The 19,662-nt window shown below is 45.2% G+C and overlaps 2 protein-coding genes across 3 annotated transcripts in view; one reads left to right on the top strand and one right to left on the bottom strand.

The window, feature by feature from the left end:
• RBMS2 (RNA binding motif single stranded interacting protein 2) overlaps window positions 1-9,556 on the bottom strand; it is a 72,994-nt gene extending 63,438 nt beyond the window's left edge. Inside the window, exon 1 of one of the 2 annotated variants that reach the window (XM_035103592.3) lies at window positions 9,387-9,556. In XM_035103592.3, coding sequence (XP_034959483.1) covers window positions 9,387-9,452 — 66 coding nt within the window. In that variant the 5' untranslated portion in view covers window positions 9,453-9,556. Of the gene's footprint in view, window positions 1-7,609; window positions 7,732-9,386 lie in introns of those variants that run through there. The other variant, XM_088662936.1, reaches the window with a different exon arrangement.
• The window catches only part of GLS2 (glutaminase 2), a 46,468-nt gene continuing 34,819 nt past the window's right edge, over window positions 8,014-19,662 (top strand). The window contains exons 1-2 of the mRNA XM_088662935.1: window positions 8,014-8,086; window positions 11,004-11,129. The gene's annotated coding sequence lies outside the window, so the exon portion shown is untranslated. The remainder of the gene's footprint in view (window positions 8,087-11,003; window positions 11,130-19,662) is intronic.

Below are 19,662 nucleotides of genomic sequence, written 5' to 3'. Positions count from 1 at the left end.
TTGTACACAGTGCCACCCGCCAAAAGCTGATTTACTCAATGAGAGCCAGCATGATGTAGCATTTAAAGTACTGGACTAAGACTGGGGAGAACTGAGTTTTAATTCCCACTCAGAGATGAATCACTCAGAGATGAATCACCTCGCGGGGTAGAATCAAAGAAATAGTGCATTGACTACTAGAAGCCAACATGGTTTATGAAGACTCTTGAGAGTCCCATGGACTGCAAGTAGAGCAAACCTATCCATTCTGAAGGAAATCAGCCCTGAGTGCTCACTGGAAGGACAAGTCGTGAAGCTGAGGCTCCAATACTTTGGCCACCTCATGAGAAGAGAAGACTCCCTGGAAAAGACCCTGATGTTGTGAAAGATTGAGGGCACTAGGAGAAGGGGATGACAGAGGACGAGATGGTTGGACAGTGTTCTCGAAGCTACGAACATGAGTTTGACCAAACTGCGGGAGGCAGTGCAAGACAGGAGTGCCTGGTGTGCTATGGTCCATGGGGTCACGAAGAGTCGGACACGACTAAACGACTAAACAACAACAACAAGTTTTGGCAGATTAAGCATCCGTTTTTGATAGAGCTACTAGACCTGTAGATCATAGGAACACCGTAGACATAATATATCTTGATTCCAGCAAAGCATCTAATAAGGTGTCCCATAATATCCTTGCTGACAAAATGGTAAAATGTGGGCTGGATAATACAGTTGTTAGTTGATGTTAGGTAGCTGATTGAGATATCATACTCAACAAGTGCTCATTAATGGCTCTGTATCAACCTGTAGAGAGGTCTTAAGTAGAGAGCCACGTGGCTTTGATCTAGGCCCTGTGCTGTTCAACATTTTTATAAATGAATTCATTTGCTCATCAAGCTGGGAGGGGCAGTTAAACACCACAGAAGAGATCCTTTCAATTGCGTGTTCATCATGATTTAAACGCGTGATGCTCCTGGGGCCGTCATACGCCGTCCTGCTTTCAATATGATTTGCGCCTGTAAAAGATTTGGGTTATACTCCTTCGGCTACAAACGGAGCATTTCCTGCTAAAATCCTGTAACGTTTTATTCTACATCTGTCCTGGCTCTTTCTTTCTTTCTTTCTTTCTTTCTTTCTTTCTTTCTTTCTTTCTTTCTTTCTTTCTTTCGTTCTTTCTCTCTCTCTCCCACTTTTAATGTGCAAGAGCGCTGAAATGAAGCCACTTCTTTGTAATTTGGCCACTCAGATATTTCCTGTTGCTGGACACTAGCATTCAGGGGGTGGAGGGTAAGGCTGGGCAATATCTGCTTTCCAACATCGTAAGTCACTGCCAGCTAAACTTCACAATATGGCGGTATATTATGATGTCAGAAAGGAGGTGAGGAGGAAGAAGGCAGTTGCCGGCCACGCACAGCTTCTTGCCTCTTCCTGTTGAGGCCGGGCGGGTTCTGCTGTCCCAGGAGGAGCGTATCAGCCCGGGGCACCACATGGCATGGCACCACAGAGCTGCCGGCTTCTCTGGAACGACCAATCACAGCTCAAAAAGATCTCTCGCTGTGCAAGCAGCGGCAACCAGGAGCCCCCGTTCCGCCTGGAGATTCCTTGGGCCAGCGCTATTTGTATTTGTGCATGGCAGGTAAATGGAAACTCAGCGCTCACACCTAACCCGCTCTGCTCACCTGAACTTTCAGGCTCGGGAGGCGCAAGCTGCCTTTGCAGGCTGCCAGGCGGGCATCGCGGCACACCGGGGACTCTCGTTACATTTCCTGATCGGGAATTCTAAAATCGCTCTCACGATTTTAAATTTGAACCAGTTTCAGGCAATGGATTAAAACGTCACCCAGGCCTACTAGGGGATGGAAAGAAATGATGGTTTACCCCGCCTGAACATAATAACCTGGCAGTATGGTGTCATAGCGCAACTAACACTCGAAAAAAGGCAACGGGCGAGAGAAGCTTAAGCCATTCCTACATACTTCCTGTTGATGTCATCTGCTGACATTCCTGTTCATTTGCTTGCTTGCTTGCTCTTTCCTGCAACCGAGCATGGTTGGCACAGCAACTGCAGCCAAAAAATAAAAATTTGGAAATATGGTGGCCTGGTGTCAACAACTTGTGTTCAAGGGGGGGGCGAGGAGTGAATTGGGGATGGCAGGAACATAGAGCAAAAGTGTGGATGCATTAAGGCAGGATCATTAAGGAAGCACAGCAACTTATAAACGAGGGAGATGTGTGGACAGTCCCGTTTAAATCCACTTCAAATGTGCTATAAATGAATCAAACATATGTTGCTTTATACGCCCACAACAAAACAGCAGTTTGGATGGGCCTAGAATCAATATTCAAAATCATCTTGAGAGGCTGTAACACTGGCCAAAACCCAAAAGATGGGGTTTTCAACAGAGATAAATGTAAAAAAAAAAGAGAAAAAAAAGATTGAAGCATAGGTGTCTTAGAGGATCACAAGGACATGACCCAGCACTGTGATGTGGCTACTTAAAAAGTTAAGCAATCTCAGGCTGCATTTACAGGAGCCCCACGTCCAGACCACTGGACTAACAGTTCCGATCTATTCTGCATAATGGCTGTTTCCACCTGCCTTGCCCCACCTTCCAGCCCTAAGAGCCTTTCCCAGACCATGACTTTAGGAACCACAGAAGCAGCTGGGAAGAGAGGAGGAGTTCAGAGATAGTTTTTCAAAATAATTTTATAAGTTGTGTGTCTTTGCTTCTCAATTTGTATTGTGTTATTTTATACACTGTGACTTTTTTTTTTATTGATTATAGTTTAGAAATTGTTGTAATTGTTAAGAGTGAATTTCTGTTTAATTATTATTTGCTGGTATTTAATTTTATTGTGTACTATTATATTATAATGGATTAGTGAATATTACATTATTTGATATAAGCTGTTTAAAGTTTTTATTTCGACATTTTGGTATTGGATCAGATTGCTATAAGGTGTGTGCGGTCTCTGTTGCTTCTTCGGCTTGTAAACCACCTTGCGTAGACCCTGTTTCTCCAAAAATAAGATGTAGCCATAAAATAAGCCGTAGCAGGATTTTTAAGCATTCAAGGAATATAAGCCATACCCCGAAAATAAGACATAGTGATAGGCGCAGCAGCAATGCCGGCACGGCAGGAGGAGGAGGAGGAAAAAAACAAGACATCCCCCTGAAAATAAGCCATAGTGTTGTTGTTTTTTTATAGGAAAAATAAATATAAGACGATGTCTTATTTTCGTAGTAATATAGAAAGGTGGTATGAAAATTAAAAGTGAAATGAAAAGATGAAATGAAATGCACTGGATGGACCACTTCAGGACTACTCTGCCCAATTCTTTTTCAAGTAGAATGTTGACCAAGAGGAGAGAGGTCAGGATGGTGAACAGTTTTGGAAAACGAGTCCTGGGAGAAACAACAGAAAGAGCTGGGTGTGCTCAGCCTGGGGAACAGAAAACTGGCATGATAGTCGTCTTCATGTATCTGAAAAGATGCTACATAGAAAATGGAGCAGACTTGTTTGCCATTGCGGCAGACGGAAGGACAGAGAACCAGTGGATGGTCATTGCAAGAGGTAAACATTAGGAACTGCTTCCTAAGAGAGCTGTTCGGATAGTTTGCTTTGGAAGGAGGTAGGCTCTCCTTAAAGGTAAAGGTAGCCCTGACTGTTTGGTCCAGTCGCGGATGACTCTGGGGTTGTGCGCTCACCTCACTCTATAGGCCGAGGGAGCCAGCATTTGTCCGCAGACAGCTTCCGGGTCATGTGGCCAGCATGACTAAGCCGCTTCTGGCGAACCAGAGCAGCACACAGAAACGCCGTTTACCTTCCCGCTGGAGCGGTACTTATTTATCTACTTGCGCTTGACGTGCTTTTGAACTGCTAGGTGGGCAGGAGCTGGGACCGAACAACGGGAGCTCACCCCATGGCGGGGATTCAAACTGCCGACCTTCCAATCGGCAAGCCCTAGGCTCTATGGTTTAGACCACAGCGCCACCCCCATCCCTAGGCTCTCCTTAGATGGAGATAAATTTAAGCAGAGCCTGGATGGCCTCTTGTTAGAGATACTCGGTTGCCTCTCCTGCAGATTCGGAGGTTTGGCTTAGATGTCCTTCCATGCCCTTTACAACTCTACGATCCTATGGTTTTTGTGAGGTTGCTGCAAGGATGAAATGTGAGAGAGGAAGAACCATACCATATATGCCCCCATGAGCTCCTTGCAGGAAAGGCAAGCTATAAATTTAAGAAATAAATAAATAGTGGCAGATGCAACAGGGAAGAAAAAACCCACACACTGCCCAGAACTCCTTGGAGAGAGGACAGGGAAAAATTCAGATTTTTTTAAAAAAGCTCATTTGGATCCAATTAAGATCTCCCAATTTTTTTTCGCTTTTAAAACTTCAACCATGACCCCATAACTTAATATAGTTTTAAAGTCTTTTTTTAAAGCCCAAAGTGACCAAGAAATGCAAGGAGGTATAAATAGCTACGTTTCCAACTGAGAGTATTTCCACTTATTAGCAAAAAGCAAAAACAAAAAAACTGCAGAGTATCAGCAAATTGTAACGCACAGAATTCTCTTTGCTTCCAGGAGACCGTCTTCCCTTGCCTATGCAATCCGTTTCAGTAAGATATTAATTTTATACAGCCTTAAGAGAACACAGGTCAATGCTGGGATCAGCAAAACAGAGTTAGAAGTTGGAAAAATGCAACTTCCACAACCAGTTTGTCAAAAGACCCAGGATACATGTTTATAATGTGCACATTTATCCCGTCCCACACTTCTTTACACATGCAGGCATCATTCTGGTTAGCTGCATTCCGATGAGCAATGCAACAGCTTTTACCAGCTTTGTCTGATCCACCAGCTACAGCCATACCTAGATCTGGATAACTTAGCCACTGTAGTCCCTGCAAGACTAGATTACTGCAGTACATTCTATTGTGGGGCTGCCCTCAGGCCAGGTCTGGAAACCGTAGCTAGTACAGGACCAGCGTTTGAAATTCGCCAGGTGTGCACTTTGCACCTGGCTTTCGGCCACTTGCAAACAAGTGAAGACGCCCGGGTGCCAGGATGGTGCCCGGCGTTTCCACCATCTGGAGGTGCATGCCTGGGGATCATAGAATCATAGAGTTGGAAGAGACCACAAGGGCCATCCAGTCCAACCCCCTGCCAAGCAGGAAACACCATCAAAGCATTCTTGACATATGGCTGTCAAGCCTCTGCTTAAAGACCTCCAAAGAAGGAGACTCCACCACACTCCTTGGCAGCAAATTCCACTGCCGAACAGCTCTTACTGTCAGGAAGTTCTTCCTAATGTTTAGGTGGAATCTTCTTTCTTGATCCTTTTGATCTGGACTGTTTTCACACACTAGCAACGCATCCTGTAGAATTCTATCTGTTATATTTTATCTGCGCAATCAGAATGAATTTCAGGAACCAAAAAGTCGTATTGAAAAATACGACGTTCGAGTAATCTGGCCCCAAAAGGGCAACTAGGTACAGTATTTCGTTTTGAGACTGTAACCCTGGTTTAAGGATCCATTTGGCACCTAGCTTATATATCTGAGTTTCTAACGCTGTACTGAACGCAGAGGGTAGATTGCTGATGGGGGCAGATGGCCGACAGCATGTGACAACATCCAGTTGGTTAGAGTGCAGTGCTGATAACAACTCGAGGTTGCAGGTTTGATCCCCGAATGGGACAGCTGCATATTCTTGCCCTGCAGGGGGTTGAACTAGATGATCCTCAGGGTCCCTTCCAACTCTATGATTCTATGACCCCTCTGCTCAAACATCTACACTGGCTGCCCCTACATTACTGGGCCAGGTTCAAGGCTCATGTGTTGATACACAAATTGCGCCCACGAGTGCTTAAGGACTGCCTGAGCCCTTGTATCCTCATCACTGAAATCACCCCAAGGAGCACTGTTAGTTGTTTTCCGCGTTACAGAGGCCCAACTCACCTTAACCAGAAGTCGACCATTTAGTGTCACCAGTGTGGTACTGTGAAACGCTTTTCCAGCAGAGATTCAGCAGGCACTCTCACTTTTGACTCTTGCAAGACTTTTTTATGCCAACAGGTCTATGCAATTGTTTAACATTTTCTGGAGCAGCCAGTCATTTCAACGATGGTTCCGTACTGCTTTTGACGGCTTTTTAACACTACCGCAATATTTGGTGAGAGAGGATGGTATAGAAATACTTCTATAAATAAACAAATAAACATGTGGAGCAATAGCTTAAGTGCCTTCTCGTTGTTAGTGTTATTGTCTCATTTTGATCATGGTATTTTTCTGAGTTACTTGCATTCCTATGAACAATGCAACATGTGAGCCAATAATAAAAGTAATAATTTATTATTTATATGCCGCCCATCTGACTGGATTGCCCCAGTCACTCTGGGCAGGTTCCAACCAATTAAAACACAAATAAGTCATCAAACATTAAAAACTTCCCTAAACAGGGCTGCCTTCAGCTGTCTTCTAAAAGTCAGAGAGTTGTTTAATTCCCTGACATTTGACGGGAGGGCTTTCCACAGGGTGGGTGCCACTACCGAGAAGGCCCTCTGGCCTGGTTCCCTGTAACCTCACTTCTCTCAGTGAGGGAACCTCCAGAAGGCCCTCAGAGCTGGACCTCAGTGTCCGGGCTGAATGATGAAGGTGGAGACGCTCCTTCGGGTATACTGGGCCGAAGCCGTTAGGACTTTAAAGATCAGTATATACAGTATCTATCCATTTTGCTCATTACAAATCACAGAAACTTCTACAGCCAACATCTGTGAGCGATCAGCTTATGTATATTACTCCTGTAAATACGGGCAAGGAAATGGGCACCTGAAGACCTCCAATATAATATGATTTCCAGCTCAGAGATACACAATGCACATACTCCATGTGCCTAGGCTGCCTTAGTCCCACCAGGTGACACCCCACTCTTAAACACAGTGCCTGGAATTTAGATGCATTAAAATCAGTGGGTTTCATTTCCATTTCCTGCATTTAGGTCAAGGGTGCTGCTAGCTGAAGCCGAGGATGAAGTATTCCAACTTAGGTGATCTGCATGTATTGTAGTCCTACATGGACACATAGTTTCGAGATCATTGATCATCTGTCTAACTTAGAAAAGTCTCACTCTCACACATGGCTACGCAAATACTACACACAGCAAACGACCTGACCCACAATCATGATTATCCAAATTCAGCCTTAAGCGCTCATGTTAGCTGTCAATCAAATCAAGGATGAGACTGTATACAGGCGGCCACAGTTGCACCTGCTCACCTTATGCACACACACGAATAAATGTGCACACAGACACGAGGGCAAGTTCCTGAGCACTGGAGTGGCACACCTGCAGCAACAAATCCATGAAACAACATGCTAGCCCCGGGAAAGTCACTTGAAAGTACTCCAAGACGCACTCATAACAAGAACATTTTGAAATACGCACCGATAACTCACCCATACAATGCACCGCTTAGAGGACTGTAATAAAGCAGTATATAAAGTGTCAAAAGAAATAAAATACACACACGCACATGTCAAGTTATGCATGCGGAGGCATAGGTGGAATATGTGCACACACATGAGTGTGAAAGTACACACGACTGGTGATATGGTTTCAGTCTTACCTTGAATCGCCGATTATAATAACCGTGCCAGCACTATTGGCTGTTTGTCCTTGTTGGTGGTGTTCTAACAGGACAAGCCACTAATATGCGCCCACAGCTCACACATCATAAAATGCTGCCCTGCTCCTTATTGGCACAGACAGACCCTCCATCAATGCAGAGGTCTTCCCGCCCCATATCTGCCTATTTCTACAAATTCCACATCAGTCAGTGGTCAGAACAGGAAAAATGTCACCCAGTTTCAAAAAGAGGTTGGCAGGGAGGCGCACCGAGATGGCTAAAACAGCCACAGTTCCTTCCGAGTGCCATACTCATCCCTAATATGGATAAACACAATTAATGCCCCAAATTTGGCCTTCCCTCTCTGCCCCAGGTTTCTGTCCGACCTCATCACTATGGTGCCTGCAATTTGCACATTCGCTGTAGATCTTCCAGAGTCGCAGGGACGGACAGAGAGGAAACTGAGGCACAGAACAGGTAACAAGCTTATTCTTCCCCTGCCGCTGCCACCGCCGCCACCCCTTTAACCCAACACCATATGCATACAAGGTCACACAGTGAATCAACAATAGAGATAAGGTGGATATTTAAAATGCCATAAGTCTGGGCTCCTATTTCCAACTTCCCGGGGGGGGGGTCTCCCCCTTCTATCCTTCTTCCCTGCCCCAGCTAGAGATGTAACCTGGGGTTCCCTGAAACCCTAGAGTACCACTAGACCACACTTCTTGCCAGAGGGGGAAATAATCCACACCCGAGCGTTCAAATAAATACCCAGGCTAGTCAAGATGCATTTCCCAAACCTGACAAGGCTATTCAGGTTCCGAATGACAGTCCTGACAGAGGGGGGGGGTGGCGTTGGGTTCGACCCCCCCATTTCTTACAGCTCCCTCGCATCCTCCTGCGAGCTGCATGTCCCATCTTCCCTGGCATGCAGAGTATTCTCGCCTCACCCCAGATGTGGGGAGCAGAAAGGGCGGTGGAAGAGGAAGGGGGGGAAGCCTCCTTTATGGCACACTCTTCCTCAGAACACGTGGATGCCATAGAAACCACATCCTGGAACCCCACCCTCGAGAATACCCCGCTGGGGGTGGCCTTCAGAAGTCTCCATCCCCCCTGGAAAGAGTCAGGAGAGGGTTAAAAAAACAAGGCCTCAGTCTGATCCTGTATGAACACCCCATGCCTAGTAGAATTTGAACTGCCTGCTTCCAGTACCGAAAGACCAGGATCAGCCCCTCCTGGATGCAGGTCCTCCGATCCCCATAGCTAAAAATAAAAAATAAACCAGACGGAAAAACCAAACATCAGGGGTGCAGGGAGGAACCCACAGAATATTAACATCCCAGGGAGATCCACTAAGTGCTGTGATTTCGCTGCCTGTTGTTCTGGTCTACCCAGCTTATTTATTATTATTATTATTATTTTGTCCCCATCGCTCCGGACTCAAAGTCGCCCTTGGGAAGACTCCGGCCTTGGCAAGCAGGGTCTGCTGGTGGTGTGAGGGGCGGATGGGGGTCACCCCGGAACAGAGGCCAAGATCAGCCAGCCTCCCCTAGCTTCCTATAACCTCCCCAAATAATTGGCAAGATCTGTCTCCCCTTCAAACACCAACACCGCCACAGCTGGGATATTCGGGGTGGTGGGGAAGGCAACACCCCCCCTTTTTTTTTAACTTCTCCTCCCTTCTCTAAGCCAAGGACGTTTCCAAGATCTTGGAAATAGGAAGCAGAAAGGGGAGGTGGAGGTGGGGGGGGGGGAGCCAGGAGACTGCCTTCCTTACCTTCTTGTTGCTCTTGCTGTAGCCAAAAGTGGCGATCCCTGCACGAGGAGGCACAGAAAGGAGCATTTTCGCTTTAATGTTAGAGAGCTTGGGAAGGGAGGGGGAAGAGGGGGAAGAGAGAGAGAGAGAGAGAGACTCACACACACACACTCACACACACACAGAAAAGAGAGAGAGAGAGAGAGAGACAGGGCTTCTGGCTTACGTCACCAAGGCAAGCCAGCTTGGAATCCAGGGCCGGAGTGTCTGCTTTCCGCAAGGTCCTAATGCCTGCCTCTAGAGAAAATGGGTAAGGCTCCCTTCCTCATGTAGCTGTAAAACTAACTCACTCAGTGTTTCCCAACCTTGTGCCTCCAGATGTTTTGAGACTACAATTCCCATCATCCCTAGCTAGCAAGACCAGTGGTCAGGAATGATGGGAATTGTAGTCTGAAAACAGCTGGAGGCACAAGGTTGGGAAACACTGAACTAACGAACTAACTAACTAAATCAGACATCCCCAAAACTGCGGCCCTCCAGATGTTTTGGCCTACAACTCCCATGATCCCTAGCTAAGAGGACCAGTGGTCAGGGATGATGGGAATTGTAGTCCAAAACATCGGGAGGGCCAAAAGTTTGGGGATGCCTGAACTAAATAAATGGCAGAAACCAATGCAGGCTATAAAGCAGGCACCCCCAAAACTCGGCCCTCCAGATGTTTTGGGACTACAACTCCCATCATCCCTAGCTAACAGGATCAGTGGCCAGGGGTAGTGGGAATTGTCGTTCCCAAAACATCTGTGAGGGTACAAGTTTGGGGGTGACTGCTATAAAGCCACACGGCCGACAACAGACAAACCTCCTGACACAAAAGTTTGCCCCCCCCCGAGAGAACAACACCCCCAGAGGGACTGAGCCGTGAAGTTCACAGGGCACCCAGCGGCCCTGGCATGGCATCATCCCCTTTTCATGCGGGCAGTTTTTGCCACATGTGATGCAAATAAAAACCACCACGAGAACTGCCTGCGATACACTGCAGGGTTGGCATGCATGCCAAAAAAAAAAAAAAAGCAACCCACAACCACGTTCTTCTGACGCCTGCAGGGAGGATCTGTTGCGATTCCCAAACCACCCAGGGCAGTCAGTGTTAAAATGTCAGGAGGACAGAGGCATTTTTCTGTCCTTTCTCTCTCTCCCCAAAACTGAATGCCTGGGCAGTTAGCTGAGAGCCCCCTTGTGGTTTGATGTTGCCCTGGATACAAACTGATTCCTGCACATTTTTATAGTGGAGAACAAATAGAATCTCACAGTTGTTTAATCGCTAAGTCCTCATCTGGTTTTTAGATCCTCTGGAGCACTTGGCTTGCTAGCATCTGCAAGCAGAAGAACGCTTTCTTTTTTTTCCTGACTTAAAACTAGAGGTACCCTTTTTATATCGCACAAGGTCTAGAGTTCCCCAGTCGCAGAGGAGCCTATTCCGTGTGATTCTGCATGGGTCACTGATCTGGGCACAACTCCTGTTTCGAAGGCAAACCAAGAGCAGTCAATCATGCAGAGAAGCAATGAAAAGCCTCCTCTTAGGGCAGGTAATTCTGCTGCCTCTGCATAGGGAATGATTAATTGCTTCAACTTCACCAGATGCAGAGAGAACAGAGAATGAGCCACCCTTGCTCAGAAGGCAGACTGGAAGGAGCCAAAGCCCAGAGCAGGAAATCGTGCAGAGACACAGCAGGCAGCCTCCTCCAGGCTCACAGGAGTCTTTAGGTATTTGATCTACTTCTCATGATGCTCTAGTGTGTCCCAGCACAAAGGATGCTTCCAGACAGTCTCTTTATCGAGCATCCATCCTGATTTGTTTGTTGGGAAGTTAGACAACACTGCGTTATCTCACACTTTCCAGGCCCTTTTGCTATTGGTTCACATCTGACAAAATGTCAGATGTAAAGAAGTAGAAGGTTCGTTTTACCACATGTGGTGGACGTGCAAAGTAGTTGAGGACTTTTGGGAGATGATTTATAATGAGTTGAAAAATGTAAGGAAAGTGTGTACGGTAACTTTCCCCAAAACACCGGAAGCTTTTTTACTAGAGATAACTGGAGCAGATATCCCCAAAAAACAGATAAATCTATTTGTTTACGCAACTATGACAGCATGAATATTATACGCACAAAAGTGGCGTGATGAGGTGGTACCTACCAAAGAAAAATAGCAGCAGCTGAAATTAATAAAATATGTAGAATTGGCAAGTTTGGTGTGTAAAATTAGAGATCAGAAAGAGACTGATTTAAAGAAGATTGGGAAATGTTTGCAGAATACTTTAAAACTCAGTGTAAAAATGTTAGAATGCAAATAGGATGTGAGGAAGAACAGCATTGGGGGTGAACGTTTTGTTTGTATTGTAAGATAAGGCAAAGGTGGGATGCGGGTGGTGCTGTGGTCTAAACCAGTGTTTCCCAACCAGTGTGCCTCCAGATGTTTTGGGACTACAACTCCCATCATCCCTAGCTAGCAAGACCAGTGGTCAGGAATGATGGGAGTTACAGTCCCAAAACATCTGGAGGCACACTGGTTGGGAAACACTGGTCTAAACCACTGAGCCTCTTGGGCTTGCCGATCAGAAAGTCAGCGATTCAAATCCCCGCAACAGGGTGAGCTCCTGTTGCTCGGTCCCTGCTCCTGCCAACCTAGCAGTTCGAAAGCACGTCAAGTGCAAGTAGATAAATAGGTACCGCTCCGGCGGGAAGGTAAATGGCGTTTCCGTGTGCTGCTCTGGTTCTCCAGAAGCGGCTTAGTCATGCTGGCCACATGACCCAGAAGCTATCTGCGGACAAACGCCGGCTCCCTCAGCCTATAGAGCGAGATGAGGGCGCAACCCCAGAGGTGTCCGCGACTGAACCTAACGGTCAGGGGTACCTTTACCTTTACCTTTAATAGAGTAACTATAATATACAGCATAAACTGAAATTTTGAGGGAACCATAGAGGGAGGGAGGGAGGGAGGAAAAGCCATAGATGAAATGTTGTTGAATTGTTTATCTGTTGAAAAATTATAAATAAACTGAGAGAGAGAGAGTCAGATCTCCCGAGGAAACGGGTTTGTTGTAACTGTAGAACCTGAAAACAGTGACAGTCTGAAAGCATCCATGGTTAAATCCCAATCCTACGATAACTCAAATATCCTATGGCCAAAACATTTGTGTTCAGTATTTCAAGTATTTCTTGAACTTAGAAAGTGAGTTTTCTTTGTGCAGAGTTTGTCTCCTTATCTGTCCAGCACATAAGGAGTTCCCACTGCCACACATTACAGACATAAACATCAGCATCCTTTCCCCCTCTATGAAGAACATCTGTATACAATCAGCAGTCCTGAAACATGTAGTCTAGGACATGCTAATGGGATTATATATAGAAACCTCATCCATCCATCCATCCATTCATTCATACCTCTTTTCTTTATGGCATACGCTGTCCCCAAGTCCCACTGCCTTTAGCCAGGTGACCCACCTTCAAAGCTGAGTCCACCAACTCACCATTCAGGTAGAACTGTATGAAAAGTAGGGCAACGGAAGGATCATCTTTCATTCACTTCGTTCCTCCACCTTCCCCTTGTTTTCTTGACAAATTGAGATGAATGGGCCCTTGCCATCTATGGATTCCTTGTTATGCATGTGGCCCCCTTTCAACAGCAGGAATCCTTTGCTGGATGCAGACCTTGAACCTTCAACTGTAACAAAAAGGTGCTTTGATTAAAATGTTGTTGTTGTTGTTGTTGTTGTTGTTGTTGTCGTTGATATATAAGCCGCCTTTCAGTACAGAGTAAACCACAAGGTAGTTTCCAGCATAATATTTAAAGACACAATACTTTACAAATAAAAGCAAACCACAAAATGCTAATAGACTAAAATTCAATGTAAAAAAAAAATACTAGCAGTAGATCAGACAAACAAAGGCACCAGTTAAACCATAAATCTCTCCAAAGGCTTGAGAGAACAGGTACTGTGGTGGGGGGATTAATGGTCTGGCTGCATCTGGCCTCTTCCTAGGTTTCTGTCCAGATGCAGAAACAGTCATGGTTGGAGAATCAGAAACAGGCAGCCCATCCAGTGACAGCGATGGATCCAGGAGCATCTCAGATAATACGTAGAATTTCATGTAATAATGCCAATGGGAAAGGCAATTCCATACCCTCCAACATTCCTCCGATGAAAATAGGGACATCCTATTCAATTTTATTTTGTTTTAACTTTACTTTATTATTTTTTTATACCCCACCCATCTGACTGCACTCTGCGCAGCTTCCAGCATATACAAAAAAAACTTAATACAGTAAAACATTAAAGATTAAAAACTTCCCTATACAGAGCTGCCTTCAGACGTCGTCTAAAGGTTGTATAGTTGCTTATCTCTTTGTCTCAGGCATCACATAATTCCATACCCTCAGGCATTTCTCTGATTAAAATAGGGACATCCTAAGGCAGGCATCCCCAAACTGCGGCCCTCCAGATGTTTTGGCCTACAACTCCCATGATCCCTAGCTAAGAGGACCAGTGTCAGGAATGATGGGAATTGTAGTCCAAAACATCTGGAGGGCTGAAGTTTGGGGGTGCCTGTCCTAAGGAAAAGGGGGACATTCTGGGATCAAATCAGAAACCAAGACGGCTTCCGTAAAACCAGGACCGTCCCTGGAAAATAGGGACACTCGAAGTGTCTGCAGTTCAGGATGCAAAACTGCAGGGAGTGGTGTTTGGGGTCTCAATGAAAGAATAAGCAGGGGGAGGCTCCCTTCTCCCCAAAGGGCCTTATTGTTTTTAACTTCTGAAGAAAGCTGCCTGGCTGGATCAGACCAAAAGTCCATCTACTCCCGCATTCTGCTTCTCACAATGGCCAATCAGATGCCTCTGGAAAGCCCATATAAGCTGGGCAGGAAGGTAATATAATATCAATGAGAACCACTGCTATCTACAAAGCAACAACAGAGCATTCCTCAGCTTAGCACCACCCTAAAGGAGAGATGGTGAGGGCCACGTGGAAAATGCGTTCCCCATTCTTCATGGGGAAAGCGACGAGAAAAAGCAGGGGGGCGGGTGGGTGGAATATCACCCCATAATGTATCCCTTGCAGCACAACTCTCCTTTGTGTCATGCTGTATTACTGAAGACAGCTGGCATCGCGTGCTTCTGAAGGAGCTGCACAGAAAAGGGGATTTCTAGTTTTGGTACCATCCTGATGGAAAGGCGTATATCAACAGAAGTGCGGCCCAGTGGAATCTGGAACCGGAAGAGCTCTGCCTCGGTCTCCCATCTGCGAAATAGGAATAACAATAGCCTTTTCCTTAGGGCTTTGCTATCCAAATTTTGGGACTGTGTGCTCTCCTTTCAAGGCCAGGCCCTAACCAGTCCCAGCTATTCAGCACCTTCTTCCTGGAGTGTCTTAACCTGGCTGGTAATGCCTTTTGATTGGCTCGGTGGAGAGGCATGTGCAGCGTGGGTCTGTAACTCTCTGACGTTTGTACGGCTGGAATGCAGGCAAAAGGTTTGGTTAAGAAGGAGGTCAGCTCAATCTACTCCCATTTCCATTACGTGAGCAGGACACTCTAAAAAAGATTTATCCTTATTTCATTATGTCGCAAAGTCCGTGCACCCTTGCTCGTGCGTGACTCCGAGTGACCCCTGGAAAGCTTTCCTTGCTTTTTATGAGCACAACTTATTCTAAAGGAATTCCGAGTTTGTTTATTTACTAGGGTACCTCCAGATGGGGGCTTCCTATCACAAACAGGTTGTTCAGATATTACAAGCAGGTCGTTAGAAATAAGTTTGGTTATCAGATTTTCCACAGAAAGGGGTGAATCTGGATTAAATGGGAGGATGTAACAGGATTAAATTTGGATGCCAACAGCATCGTGCGGATGCTGCGAAAAACTTTTATGCACACAGAGCGCCAGTTCCATATTAAGCACCCGATTGGAAGCACATCCAGAAATTCCTTTGGAGAGCACTGTTTCCCAAACTTGGGTCTCTGGCTGCTTTTGGACTACAATTCCCATCATCCTTGACCACTAGTCTTGCTAGCTAGGGCTGATGGGTGTTGTAGTCCAACAACAGCTGGAGACCCAAGTTTGGGAAACACTGCTTTAGAGATTAGTCTGCATGGGGCTCCCAATGGCCGTCCACCTTAGCTTTACAGAGCTAAGCAAGGGGATTAAGAATTAACTATCTCATATTAGACTGTCATCTGATCAAGATCTGGGACAGTGTCTTACACTGTTCGTACAAGTGAAAGGTGAGACGGGAACAACCAACGCTCCCCTAAAATAAGGCACAGGCATACACCCACAACATCATTGCCAACATCAGAAATAGGGTTGCCAACTTTGGAACAGCCAGAGCAGCTTCAACTACCACAGCTTGACGTACACACATTCGCAGGTGATAATGTTAGTAAAAAGCTTCCTCTACTGATTTGTGCTCTTTTAAAACACAGGAGCAGACCAGGCTATTTTTCTTCTGCTTCTCAACAGTCAATAACACTCGCTTCCTCACTAGCATATCCTGAAAGTATAGGGGAAAGACACCCTTCCATCATTATTTAATTGTTCCAATTGCAAGTAATTGGCAATTAGTCTGCATTGAAAGGATATGAGGATCCTTACCCACTTCAGGCCTACTGGACTCCTCACCTACCTGCATGAGGGTTTTGATCATTCCCCCTTAACAGAAGCCAGATGCCTGGCAGAAATTCAACAGATACAGTTTTTCCTACCGTGAAGTCACATAGGGAGAACCCTTTTTTTTATAATAATATATTTATTAAGGTTTTCAAACAATTAAAAAAAACATTTCACAAAATACAAAACAAAACAAAAAAGAAAACATACAAAAAAGACAAAACAAAAAATACAAAAGATACAAAAAATGCAAAAACAAAAATTCAAACTTATAAGTCTTATTACTAATCTATTGACTTCCTCAATCCTCCTCCTTCTGCGGTTCTTTACGTATCTTCAGTAGTAAACTCTAAATCTTATATACTTCTAATTATTACTTAATATTACCTTATTTCTATATCTTTTACATCTTAACCTTTTATATTCTCTCCAAATCTTTCTTCTTAATTAATTTATCATCAATTTCTAACAATACTTATTTTACACCATAGTATTATCTACAACCTCTGTTTATCTCCCTCACTTCCACTAATTCTAATCTATTATATACTTATTCTTTAAATAAATTTTAAATTTCTTCCAGTCTTCTTCCAGTTCTGCTTCACTTCGATCTCGGAGTCTCCCGGTCAGTTCAGACAGTTCCATATATTCTATCAACTTCTTCTGCCATTCATCCACTATTGGTATTTCTTCATTCTTCCAACACATAGGGAGAACCTTAGCCTCCTCCACCAAGCATCCCACCAGAAGGATGCCCTGCTCATTGCCTTGCCTTCCTACAATATCACACCCTCTACCCTTTCTTTGCCCTTTGCTGTTCTCAATGCCTTAATCTCGCAGAAGTACTCCCGTCTGTTGCTGCAGCAGCAAAATGCTCCCCTTACAGCTGTCAGGCCCAGACCTTGAAAAGGCTCCAGTTGTTCTTTTAAGAGTTGCACACAAACGGGAAATTTTCAGCATACACTGCTTTTCCCATTCACATGCTATAGTAGCGGGAGAATTTCCAGAGGCAGAGAAGTCACAACAGGCAAATGCCTTCAAATGGCTTGGGGGTTGGGTAACTCCATACCCTCCAACATTTCTCCAATGAAAATAGGGACATCCTAAGGAAAAGCAGGACATGCCAGGATCAAATCAGAAACCGGGACGGCTTCTCTAAATCAGGGACGCCCCTGGAAAATAGTCAGACTTGGAGGGTCTGCCTTTCTGCAGAGCTTTAAAAAAATACAAGCTAAAATACTGCACAAAATTATTAACGAGCATGTTAGAAGGTAAAAATATATTTTAAAGCCCGGGAGAACGTTTTGAACAGACTATTTGCCTAGTACACAAAAAATTACAGTGTTGGTGCCAGGCAGGCCTCCCTCGGGAGGTCAGTCCATAAACAGGGCACCACAAATACAGTATCGTGAGTAAAAATGGTTGGATCCCGCCCATTCCTTATCCAGCCCATTTCTTTTATCAGCTTTGGGTTAGACAAGACAAAAAAAAATGTGCTTAAGAGCACTCCACCCCTCTCAAAGAGGGACAGGCTTAACACAATGCAGCCTTGTACTGTACAGTACTGTATAGGGTAGTTTTTAAATGTCTAATGTTTTATTATGTTTTTAGAGATGTTGGAAGCTGCCCAGATAGCTGGGATAACCCAGTCAGATGAGCAGAGTATAAATCGTTAAATTAAATATTATATTATTATTATTATTATTATTATTATTATTATTATTATTAGTGCTTTTCTTCTGGGGGTACGCATGGGTATGCATACCCCTAAACATTTTTAAAGAAAAAAAGCACTGATTATTGAGGATGCCCCTACTTTCATCAGAGAAATGTTGGGGGGTTTGGATGTTCTATCACTGAAAGGTCTACATTGGCTCCCAGTACGTTTCTGAGCACAATTCAAAGTGTTGGTGCTGACCTTTAAAGCCCTAAATGGCCTCGGTCCAGTATACCTGAAGAAGCGTCTCCACCTCCATCATTCTGCCCGGACACTGAGGTCCAGCACCGAGGGCCTTCTGGCGGTTCCCTCGTTGCGAGAAACAAAGTTGCAGGGAACTAGGCAGAGGGCCTTCTCGGTGGTGGCGCCTACCCTGTGGAACGCCCTCCCAACAGATGTCAAAAAGGAAAACAACTACCAGACTTTTAGAAGACATCTGAAGGCAGACCTGTTCAGGGAGGCTTTTAATGTTTAATAGATTACGGTATTGTGTTTTATTCTTCTGTTGGAAGCTGCCCAGAGTGGCTGGAGAGACCCGACCAGATGGACGAGGTATAAATAATAAATTATTTTATTATTATTATTATTATTATTATTATTATTATTATTATTATTGCTCTTTCAGGAAAGACAAATAGAGTGAAGGAAGCAATCTTATTATTTTTAAAGAGAATGCTACGATTGAAGCCTAAATGGAGCCATGCGCTCTGTCCTGAGAAGCCTGTGCTCTCTCACCCCTGTACATTTTAAGGTCTGCTTGCAACTGCTGGGCGTTGATGGAAGTGATCTCTGGGCCAGCTGATATAATTTCTTTTCTCTAGTGTTAACTGATTATTTCACATGACCCGGAGCTGAGCTCCGGCACAGACAACAAAAGTCCCAGGGTTGGCTGCAACGCTGGCGAGCCCTTGCTTTGAGGCAGTGTCGTCTTTGCTATCCAGAGGAGGTCAGAAGGAGCCCCCCCTCCCTTCTCCATGAAAGTAAAAAAACTGCCTCATCTGAGTGGAAAAGGGTGGGATCCAGCACTGGGGAAAGAGCCAGGCTGGAGAGGCCTTTGCTGGCGTCACAGCCTTTGGGTTTTCCAGCTGGCAAGACCAGACCGACCGTAACTGCAGATGTGTTGGATGCCAGCCCAACTATCCGCGAGGGAGGGGGCAAAATGGTTGGGAAATATGTGTCCAGCTTGTTTTGGCTGAACGACAGTTTCTGTCCCAGGCTGGGGGAAGGGTATGAGAGGGCCCTGCTTTGCAGCGACCCCAAATGGCTAATTTCAGGGATTGTAGTCTTTGGGACATTGCCTTCTAGAGCTTGTTTAAAGGAAGCGTGCGAAGCAACAACACCGCTATCCTGTATGGTGTTCTTTAATCATTCTGCACAGCTCCAAACCTGAGTTTACTCTGGTTATAGAACCCAGTCCTTTGCTCTCTTAAAATAGGCCATTGCTTGTCTGAATGTACTTACACTTAGAGCCAGACAGGAAAGACTGATGTAGAATCATAGAATCATAGAGTTGGAAGAGACCACAAGGGCCATCCAGTCCAACCCCCTGCCAAGCAGGAGACACCATCAAAGCATTACTGACAAATGCCTGTCAAGCCTCTGCTTAAAGACCTCCAAAGAAGGAGACTCCACCACACTCCTTGGTAGCAAATTCCACTGCCGAACAGCTCTTACTGTCAGGAAGTTCTTCCTAATGTTTAGGTGGAATCTTCTTTCTTGTAGTTTGAATCCATTGCTCCGTGTCCGCTTCTCTGGAGCAGCAGAAAACCACCTTTCTCCCTCCTCTATATGACATCACAGAACAACGAAAAGCAGAATGATGTGTGGCCAATCCAGCATAAATCCACCGTTGTGATTGACGTGTTGCAAAATACATCTATCGAAACTAAAAACCCACCAGTCTGGAGGGACCCAGGA

Source organism: Zootoca vivipara, chromosome 2 (genome assembly GCF_965207765.1).
Source record: "Zootoca vivipara chromosome 2, rZooViv2.hap1.1, whole genome shotgun sequence".
Classification (NCBI taxonomy): Eukaryota; Metazoa; Chordata; class Lepidosauria; order Squamata; family Lacertidae; genus Zootoca; species Zootoca vivipara.
Note: the sequence above shows the minus strand (reverse complement) of the source record. Positions and strands in the feature narration are given on the sequence as shown.